Source organism: Hibiscus syriacus, unplaced genomic scaffold, assembly GCF_006381635.1.
Source record: "Hibiscus syriacus cultivar Baekdansim isolate YM2019G1 unplaced genomic scaffold, ASM638163v2 tig00003715_pilon, whole genome shotgun sequence".
In the NCBI taxonomy this organism is placed as follows: domain Eukaryota; kingdom Viridiplantae; phylum Streptophyta; class Magnoliopsida; order Malvales; family Malvaceae; genus Hibiscus; species Hibiscus syriacus.
In genome coordinates, this window is record NW_024061980.1 from 27,082 (window position 1) to 37,992 (window position 10,911).

Sequence of the window (10,911 nt, forward strand, 5' to 3'; positions counted from 1 at the left end):
CTCGGGATTTCTTATCGAGAAAAGGATTTTTTTTATTTTTTATATATTTATTTTAACTAATATTCAATAAATAGATCATAATTTATTTATTATTCTATTTTCATAATTTTTATTGTATTAATGGTTGTTATGTTAATATTAACGATACATAAATTAAGCATATTTTATTTTCTACTCATGATGATATTATTTAGTGGTAATTCAAAGATAGGATATACTTTATAGATGAGAAATAGATGAGATAGCTTTCCCGTTGGAGGATTGCAAATCTCGAGATTTCTTACCAAGTTAAGTATTTCTATTATTTTAACCAATATTCAATGAATAGATCATATTTTTACTTCATATTCAAATTGTAATTTCCACCATTTACGACGATGTGTAAGCTACACAGTACCAATTTTGGGCTTTGTGGGGGTGTTTACCCTTCCCCACACGTAACCGACTCCCGAACCTATTTTAAATGAATCTTTGGTAACGTAGACCAAAATTTTGTCTTATAAAATTATTTTTCTTAAAAATTGTTTTTAAAAGACGTTTTAGGTATTTGACCTACCTAACCCAAAGGTCGATGGCGACTCTTTTCAATTTTATTCAAATCCATTCAAAATCACTAATTTTTCCAAATTAAAGTCATAATTGTTTTAAAAAAATAATAATAGAATAATAAAATAAATAAACCATAATTGTTTTAAAAAATGGTTATGACAGGGATTGTTAAACCATTATTTGATTTTGAGTTGGTTCAGAAAGGTTTGGCCAGTGATGGGATCAAGGTTAGGGTCGCCAGATGGGGTTATGCATAGAACTCTTGTATTGTCACCTTTGGTTCGACAGAAGAGCTGCAGGAGATATGGTTGAAGAAGAAGGAAGAATTATTATTCTGGTTTGACTGGCTCGATCCTATTTTGAGTGAAGAAGGTTGCCCAAAGGCGTTTTGCTCGTTCGAACTTTATGGTGTTCCACTGCTATGTTGGAATACTCCTTTTTTTGGAGAAGCTGGTTGGACGGTGGGGGGAAGTTTATGAGCATTCAGGATTGTACGATGAAGAGGGAGGATATGTCGGTGGCAAAGGTACTGTTGAAGGTGGCGAGCCCTTTCGACGTTCCGGACTGGATCACTTTAGGAGCTTATGGGAGATCATACAAGGTTAAAATAAAGCCAGGGTCAATGTTTAGAAATTCGGTTGAAGATTCGTAAAGAATATCAGAGGAAGGCTCGGATGACATGTCCGATGAGGTTGCAGCGTCGGAGAATGAGGAAGAAAGTAGGGTAGGTGGGTAGTTGATAGATGTGATATTCAGCTAAGGAGAACCGATTAAGGATTGAAAAGTGATTGGATGAGACTGGAGTTGCTGGTTTTGTTGGCGACTGTGGGGGATTGAAGTCAACGCAACAGGAAAGTGATGGGGAACATAATGATGAAGGATGTCAAATTTCCTTGATTTGAGTGGTGATCATAGAGGAGACTTTGAGGGGCTGGGGTGTAGGAAAAATGAGATTTTGGTGGGTAATGAACAAGCCCAGTCCGTAAACAGCAGTGAGCTCAGTTCACCCATCCTAAGAATTATTCCATTTGGGCCAGCTATTAATTTAGAGCTTATGGGTGCTAGAAAAATTAGAGAAGTTCGGGTAGAGTCTCTAAGTGATCAGGAACTTGTTATAAAGGAGGGTGTTGGTCGAGGGTCAGAGTTAAATGATGTTGGTATGACTGGTTATTAATTTGAGAAGGGGGTGAGAGAAGGGGAGGAGTATGAAATTGTGGTTTCGCCGCCGGTGCAATTGGTTCAGGAAAAAACTAGAATGGATTTCTTCTCGTTCTGAGTGCAATAGTTCAGATTCTAGGCAGGTAAGAGGCAGTAGTAAGGACAAGAGGTTTGAGAGAGTGTATAGGAGGTCCGGTGGAATTCGAGACAAGTGTATGATAGGGTATTTTGCGCTGAAACTTGATATGAGTAAGGCGTATGATAGGGTTGAATGGTGTTTTGTATGGGAGATCATGGGTCGTATGGGGTTTTCTTCTGTCTAGATTGATTACTGAAGCATTGCATAAATTCAATATCATACTCGATTGTGTTAAATGGGGTCCCGGGTACCAGATTTCAGCCTGAAAGTGGCTTATGTCAAAGGGGATCCTCTAAGCCCCTACTTGTTTTTGATTTGCAGTGAAGGGTTATCATCTCTTATCCTCATGCTGTTTCAGTTGGTAGGTTTCAGGGGGTGAAAATTAATAGGTATGCCCCTTCGATTTCTCATCTATTCTTTGATGATGACAACCTGATCTTTGAGGAGGCTAAGGAAGAGGTAACAGGCCATTTAAAAGTATTACTTCGAATTTATGGTAAGTGCTCGGGTCAAGTTATTAATTTTGATAAATCTGGAGTATTTTTCAACTCAAATGCCCATGACGAGAACAGAAGCGATGTGAGACACATCCTTGAGGTTTCTAACTCTTTTGACTCGGAGAAGTACCTGGGCCTTTTGACGATTGTTTGCCGAAATAAATGAGCAGCGTTTGCACAAATTTACGACAGATTCCACGTGCATATTCGCAGTTGGAGTGTTAGAGTGCTATCTCAAGGTGGCAAGGATGTGTTTATGCTGTCAGTTCTACAAGGTCTGCTGATTTACGCTATGAATGTATTCTTATTGCCGAAAAGTACGTGCAAAGAGTTTGAAAGAATAATGGCTCGTTTGTGGTGGCGTAGAGCAAAAAACAGAAATAACATTCACTGGTGTAAGTGAGAGGCCTTAAGTCTACCAAAAGGTTGTGGAGGTTTGGGGCATAGGGACATGGTAAAGTTTAATATAACCCTATTAGCTAAGCAAGGATGGAGACTTTTGGCAAACCCATCGTCGCTCGTGGGCAGACTTCTACGCGCCAATTACTTTCCGAGTATATATTTTCTTCATTCAAGGTTGGGTTCTTCCCATCTTTTATTTGGAGTATCTGGAGTGCGCGGGGTCTTTTAGGAATGGGCTTGCGTTGGAGTGTGGGATCAGGCACGAGCATTTCGGTTTGGAATGATTATTGATTGCCAAACAGAGTGCCATGCCGAGTGGAATCCAGTTCTAACCCAGAAGTCACTTGGGTGGCGGATTTGATAGATCCAGTACCAAAAGGGTGGAACGTAGAATTGATATCTCGACTGTTTATGGTGAAAGTGGTTAACCAAATTCTGAGCTTACCATTATCTGCCTACCCTTTAGAAGATGTGCGGGTCTGGAGTGCTGAAAAGTCTGGACTTTTTACTGTTCGAAGCGCATACATATTACTATTGCCAAATAATCCTATTTCCACTACAGAGTCGGCCGTTTTTCAAGCTATCTGGGCTAGTTCATGTCAACGTAAAATTCAACTGCAAGCGTGGAAATTTGATCATAACTATGTGCCCTCTTTACTGAATTTGTGTGTTCGAAGATTAGTGAATAATCCTATTGCTCCTACGTATGGTTCTGGTGTGGAATCAGATATTGCACGTGCTCAGATATTGCACTTTGGCTCTTCAAGTGTGGGTTGATCTACAGGTTTCTTGGCCCTCTGCAGTATCGGAGTTGGGTGTTACTGATTGGTTGCATTGGTTATTTAGTAATATTCATACTAATTTGCATCCATTTATCTTGGTTACAATGTGGTCACTCTGGTATGCAAGAAATGTACGCTATCATCAAGGTAAAGACATATCAAGAACCGACCTTACCACAATGATTCGGTCTCAGTGTCGTGACTAGTCCTCGGCGAAGCGTCTGTTGGAAGCACCGACTCGGCATATTGTTCATCGGTGGCAGCCCCCATCAGCTCCAGCAGTAAAGGTTAATTTTGATGCCAGATTTTTACATGCACAAAGCCAATCGTGGTCAGGGGTTGTGATTCGAGATTCTGATGGAAATATAATGGCTGCATGTAGAAGATGGGTTATGAGAGTTACCTCGGTGTTTCAGGCGGAGGCGACGGCAGCGTTGCATGCGGTGCAGTTGGCTCTGGGCATGGGTTTCCAAGAAGTGGTTGTTGAAGGGGATTCGAAGAGCATCATTGAAAAGCTTTCAACACCGAGGAGGGATTGTTCGGAGGTTGGTGCACTGGTCTGGGATGTCCAACGCAGATCGGAGCGCTTCAGATCATGCAGTTTTCTCTTTACCCCGAGAGATAGCAATTTGGCGGCCCACATCCTTGCAGCCGAGGAAAGATTTGGAACCACTGAGCGAGTGAACGTTTCTGGGTGGAGGAAGCCCCATGGTCAGTCGAGCACCAGGCGGCCGTAGATCGCAGGTGGATCGATCCGCCTTGAAGATTTCAATCCAGTCCGTTGTTGCAGAGAAGAGGCTCCATTTTAAGTGTTTCCTCTTGTTCCTGTTCGCATCATTGATAATTCTTAGTTTCGAGAAAGAAATTGAAAGGCCAGCAGTTTCCCTTTCGTTTTGTTGGATTGCTTTTTTAGTTTGCCGCGTTTTGTCTGTTCGAGGGACCATTATGCTTTACAGCTGGTCCCTTCGGTCCTTTCTTTATTGTTGCTGAACTTTTGTTTAATAATATGCTGGCATTTCCCGTTAAAAAAAAAAAAAAAACAGGGAATGAAAACAACAACAATAAAATTCTAATCTTATATGCAATAGGATAAAAGGAGATAGAGTAGTAGGCTGTCCAAAGCCAGGTTGATTTATTAACAAAAATTTATCCAATTATGAGAAAGTCGTGTTGACTGAGGATTCTTGTAAGAAAAAACTGAGGAGAAACAGATGTCCAAAATATCAAAATTCCTAAACCTTCCAATTTCAAACCAAAACCTCTTTTTTCCCGTTTCCATTGCAAAATAAAAGCTTCAAGAAAGTTCATTTAGACACGCAAAAGGTCGGCAAGCAAAAACGTATGGATCCGCAGAACCAAAGCGATTTCTTAACTCAGTCATTGACACGGGATTCTACAACTCAGTGGACTCGTTTGGAGGATAAGCTGTTTGAGGATGCGTTGGTTATCTTCCAGGAAGAAACCTCTGATTGGTGGCAGAGGATTGCCGACAGGATTCCTGGAAAGTCGGCGAGAGAAGTGAAAGAGCATTTTGACGTGCTTGTGCACGATGTTTACGAAATCGATGCCGGTCGAATTGAAGTTCCTAATTATGCTGATGATCCATCTGTGTTATCGTCAAGTTGTGATTCCGAAAATCAGATATCTTTCACTTCAAAATCTAAACAACAGCAAGTAGACAACGAGAGAAAGAAAGGAACTCCGTGGACAGAAGAGGAACACAGGTATCTTAATTTTTGTTTTATATTCGTTTTGTAATTGAATTTTATAATAGATTTTAAATCTGGAAATGGTTTTATCAATAAAAGTGGTGTTTTAGGTGTACTATATTGACTTTTAGTCAGTTTTGAGTTGTCAACAAGAAATGATTTATCTGAATCATATTGTCAAAGGAAAAAAGAGAGAGAATGAAATCCTCATGAAGAGTTTTATGCTACTTGTTCTCATTTTATCTGTTTTTGAATTGAATGAATGATTACTTTCTTCTGCTCATTTTCACTGATATGACAAACAAGTTAAATCTTCATGAAGATTTTTGCATTTTATTGATTGATTTTGTTCGTAGAATTGTTAATCGACCATTCTGTTGTTGATTGGGTTTGTGCTATTTTGATTCAAGAAGTTGTTCGCCTTTTATCGTTTGTTGAATTGAATGAATGATTTACTTTCTTCAGCTTATTTTCACTGATATATAACAATCGAATTAAACTTTCATAAAGATTTTTGCGTTTTATGGATTGATTTTGTTCATAGGATTGTTAATCTACTGTTCTGTTTTCAATTCGATATTAGGTGCCTATTTGATGCTGCTACTTGTTTTGTCTGTTGTTCAACTGAATGAATGATTTCCTTCTTCTGCTCATGTTTATTGATACGTCGAACAGGTTATTTTTAACTGGTCTGCAGAAATTTGGTAAGGGTGATTGGCGGAGTATATCAAGAAACGTAGTGATAACTCGGACACCGACTCAAGTGGCTAGCCATGCTCAGAAATACTTTCTTAGACAGAGCTCCATAAGGAAGGAGAGAAAAAGATCGAGCATCCATGACATTACAACAGTCGATAACAGTATGGTCGATGCACCTGATGAGCAAAATTGGGTGTCAAGTGGTCAGACATCTTCACTGCAACAATTGCCCTGTCCAAACTACTTACCTTCCGATGACGGGTCCTTAGTGTATCAAAACTATGGTTTTCCGATGTAGAGATAGATCAGAGCTCCAAACTCTGTATATATGTATATAAACCCACGTTCCTATCTATATTCATGTAAGCAATTTGTATATCTTGATGTTTACTCTAGTTTTGAGTTTTAATGCAAGTGTAGTATGTACTGAAAGTTGAAATCGAATAGTTTTAAAAGAAACAGTATTTGTTAGATCGAAACATGTTACGAAAAGGTAATGAGATCATTTGAAGACATTGGTGTTGCATGCTTCGAGTGTTCGAGACAAATTCTTTATGTTTTAGCACAACTGTTTCAACTTTCACCGTCTTTTATCTCCTGCAGCTTGATACCATTGCAGGCTTATTCAATTCTTTGAACTTATCTGCAAGTTCATGTGTACCTAACTTTCCTTTCATGCAATAGCCTACAGTGTGGCAGTGAGTGACTGAGGCAAGTCTATTGCTTCATTTTTCTTTCAAGTTTATCTTAATTCTCAATTGATTTGGACTAAACTGACTGTTATTTTGAATCTGTGGCATTGCAGATGGAGGTAAGCCTTCTAACATCGGAAACAACGAGACTGCAGACTGATATTCGAATGATTTAGAAGGACAGGTTAGCTTGAATATGATACTGCTTTGCATGACTTAAATTTAAAACGGATTGAATAATGGTTAAATAGGAATTTTTGTTCAAAGAATTGGGTCTGAGTTAGGCTTGGCCTATACAAGGAGATTGGGTTAAAAAAAAAGACATCGTGAGTCTCATGGATATCTATAAATCCTTCCTTGAGCAGGCACTGGAATCTGGACTTAAACAAAAGTTTTTAAGTTGTGCCTGATTTGGTTCTTGAAAAATATTTTACTATAAAATAGTTTTTGATATTTTTTAAACATATGATTAAAATATTTAGATTTAAGCATTACTTTTGTTCTTATAGTATATTTGATTTATCATTTTCGTCCTTATAATATTTTCGCATCAATTTAGCCCCGAAGTTTAATCGCATCATCCTAAATCAGACCCTAAACCTTAAAATCTTAAATCCTAATCTCAAATATTGCTCAAGCTTTTGACTACAACTCTAATACTCAAGCTTTTGAGGTTTCGATGACCTATTAATTTCTATATTATCAATACTTTTTTCCTAAAAGAAATCTAATGTTTTTTGTTTCTTTATGATTTCACACGACTTATGATATATAATCGTAAAAATATATTAATTTAATTTTATAATAAATTCACATAATACACAATTTTAATCAATAAATTTTAAAAATCATATTTATAATTATATAATCAAGATATTTAGAGATATTTTAAAATACATATATATATATATATATATATAAATTAATATTGGTCATTATTAATGTTGTTACGTCACTAATTTAATCGTGATGACAGTGAAGTGATACTTTTATTAAAAATTGATAATTTAATGATTTTTGTCTGTTAGTTAACTAATACCATTTTAATACGTGAAAATATTAACAACCGTAAGATAGGATAATATAATTATATAAAACTAAATCACTATTAGATTTATTTATAAATCTCAAATATGCGTTTGTCACGTTTCGAAAAAATAGATAAAGTTTCTAATATAATATTTATAATAATATGATAATAATTGAGTTGAGATTGAATAATTGGTTTGATGGTAGAAGTGTTGAGCCCTCTCCTAAGACGAGTTCAAACCATAATGATGATACTAAGTTTATGATTATCAATAAAAAAATTCAATAACTATAATTAATTTACTTTTAATAGAATGACAAAAAAGACCTTCGTTCTTTTCCACAACTTAAGCTTGACTTTGCCTCCTCTAATACAAATCGCATTTTCCTTCGTAATCATTTGGTTAAGATACGCATATTTTGAAGAACTTGCATCATTCCTGAGAAACGGAGGCTCCTTTTTTTTTTCTAATGATTAATATTTTATTGAATATTATTGCCTTTATAATTGGCGAATCCAATCCATTACATTCACGGTGGCATCAGTTTCATTCATTGAGTTGCTTGAGTGAGAGAAATGGGGGAGGTAGCCGCTGAAGAAAAAAGAAAGCAGAGCTTGATTTTCGCTATTAATGGAGAAAGGTACGAGTTATCTGAATCTGGTATAGATCCTTCCATTACTTTGCTTGAGTTCTTGCGATACCGCACTCCCTTCAAGAGTGTCAAGCTCGGCGGCGGTGAAGGTCATTAATTAATTAATTTGTTTTACTCTCTCTCTCTCGATCCCTGTTTCATTGCCTGCCATTGGATTTATACAGTTTCTTTATGAGTGCGATCTCTTAAATATACGTAACACTTACAAAATAGACATTCATATCTAATAATCATCTCGTATTTGAATCATAACTGATAAGAAATATGTTTTGAGTTTTTTTTATTTTTAACAACTTCTTTTGCTTTATTGGATTGAATATGATAAAAAACCAGATCCATGCAATTCTGATCAGCTTTCGAAATTATCGAGTTAATCTGAAACTCCCGCCGCCGGAGGGGGGAATCAATGGCAGAAACTCATTACCTTTTCTTTTAATAAAAAAAATTGCTAACCACGAAACTCGATACCTTGATAGTAAGAATCAAAAACAGAATTCATGATCCGAATCCTTGTTACTCGGGTTTGAAGTAAAATTTGAAATATGATCTGCTAAAGTAGAGATTTTTACATTGATCATGAACTAGACCACGACATTTCATTAAGAATTTTAAAAGAAATTCAGTTTAAATATGATTATTTTATAATATTTTAAAAACATTAAAAATTTTAATTATTAAACATATATTTAGTATATTAATAACATATGATTTTATATATAAAAATAAGACTTAATTATAAAATAAGTGTCCAAAATATTTTTTTTCTAAATAAATGTCCAACCTTTTTTTTTTGAATCATTTAGGTACTTGATGTTACAAATGTTATCATTTTAGGTGGCCCGAATATAACGACCGTTAGTAAATTTCGTTAGGTGACATGTGTCGTGCTCTAGTAATTTTGAATTTTATTTAAAAACATTAAAATTGATTATATTTATATAAAAAACTCTTTTTTTTTTGTAAAATTACAAAAAAAAAACTTCAAATCCTTACGCTAACCTCCCTTGTCGGTCATGGTCACGGTCACTATCGCAGATGGCACCCTTGTTATCTCTTGATCGGTCAATCGTCTTCCTTATCGTCATGCACTTCGTTAGATTACGTGGGTGTTGTGAATTTAGGGGTTTGAGTATAATGAACATGCAGTTTTGAGTAGAGGTTTTGGTAGAGGTCCTGTCGACATCAAACAACAACGGTCGACGTAGGTTTAGGAATTGAAATTGGAGTTTTCAAAGTTGAGATTTTTTTCAAGTTTTTTGGGTTTTTTTAAATATATATAATTTTATTTTTTTATTTTAAATAAAATTTTAAAATTATTAGAACATAACACATATCCCTTAACGATAGAATTTAACAACCGTTATGACCCCAATACCTAAAATGATAACATTTATAACGTTAGACATCTAGATGATTAAAAAAATTAGACATTTATTTAATAAAAATGACATAATTTAGACACTTATTTTATAATTAAGTCTAAAAATAGATATATGATACTTGAAAATTAAATTATTACTATTAATGTTTATGGCTTTGTTGGTGCAGATAAAATGGTTCCCACTTCTCCTGGATTTTGTTTTATTGTTATCCTTTCATTACATTATTAGTACCCATTAGGGGTGTAAACGAGTTCGGGCTCGATTATTGTTGAACTCGACTCGAACTCGAAAATTGTAAAATTAAGTTCAACTCTACTCGAAAACTTGCAAGCTAAAATTTATCAAGCTCAGTTCGAACTCGAAATATATTATTAAAACTCGACTCGAACTTGAAAAGACTTGAACTCAAAAAAAATTCAAAAGCTCGATTTTGAGCTCGATTGAAGCTCGATTGAAACTCGATTTTGAGCTCGATTAAAACTCGATTTTGAGCTTAATTAAAACTTGACGGGTTAATTTTCATTTGTTGAAACTCATCCCCTTTTATACACTCGACTTTACCCCTTATTCCCCCAAGAACTACCGATGTGGGATATCAACTAACATGACCAACTTAAATTACAATGCATAATCCATATATTCCAAGCTTCTTTTCACTCTCATCTTTGATCTCTGCTTCAAAAACAAAGCTTCCTCCCCTAGCTATGTTACTATATTTTTAATTCTTGTTGTTTTGGCTTTTACTTGGTAAACATGATGCTCTAATCTGTTTTTTGTTGATTAATTTTATGATAGCAAAACTTGAAGAAAAATCTTTGTTTGGGTTTTGGTGCTTATGAGTTTGGGGTACCTTTCACTCGTTTGGTAGCTTGAAGTTGGAGTTTGTAAATATGGATTTTAGGTGTATTACTGTGGAAGAGAGCAAAGAAGAAACAAAGGTCTGTGGGATACGTTTAGGCCTTTCTCGGTCATCAGAGATGGTAGGTTAAGTGAATTACGCCACTGGTGGATGGTGGCTGACGTCTGTTTGGCCCTGTGGAGGGGCTCTCGACCAGGAGAAAAAAGGGGGAGAGTTTGAGAACTCTCAAAATGGGGGTGGTTGTTTAGTTTTTAGAATTAGGCTGTCGATCGGGATAAAAACGGTGGTAGATGGCTATCGGTGACGTCTAACGCCGGCAGTGAGAGGCGAACGGCCACAGGGATCCTAGAGTGCACATCT

At 36.0% G+C, this 10,911-nt stretch overlaps 2 protein-coding genes across 2 annotated transcripts; both read left to right on the top strand.

The window, feature by feature from the left end:
- The first annotated feature begins 2,076 nt into the window (after positions 1-2,076).
- Positions 2,077-4,496, top strand: LOC120179489. The gene has a single exon (XM_039185073.1). It carries the CDS (start codon positions 3,896-3,898, stop codon positions 4,262-4,264), a length of 369 nt encoding a protein of 122 aa, XP_039041004.1. The 5' UTR covers positions 2,077-3,895; the 3' UTR covers positions 4,265-4,496.
- A 225-nt stretch (positions 4,497-4,721) lies between these two features.
- LOC120179824 (transcription factor DIVARICATA-like) lies at positions 4,722-6,335 on the top strand. Its single transcript, XM_039185306.1, has 2 exons — positions 4,722-5,251; positions 5,912-6,335. Exons 1-2 carry the CDS (start codon positions 4,869-4,871, stop codon positions 6,231-6,233), a joined length of 705 nt encoding a protein of 234 aa, XP_039041237.1. The 5' UTR covers positions 4,722-4,868; the 3' UTR covers positions 6,234-6,335.
- Positions 6,336-10,911: the final 4,576 nt, after the last annotated feature.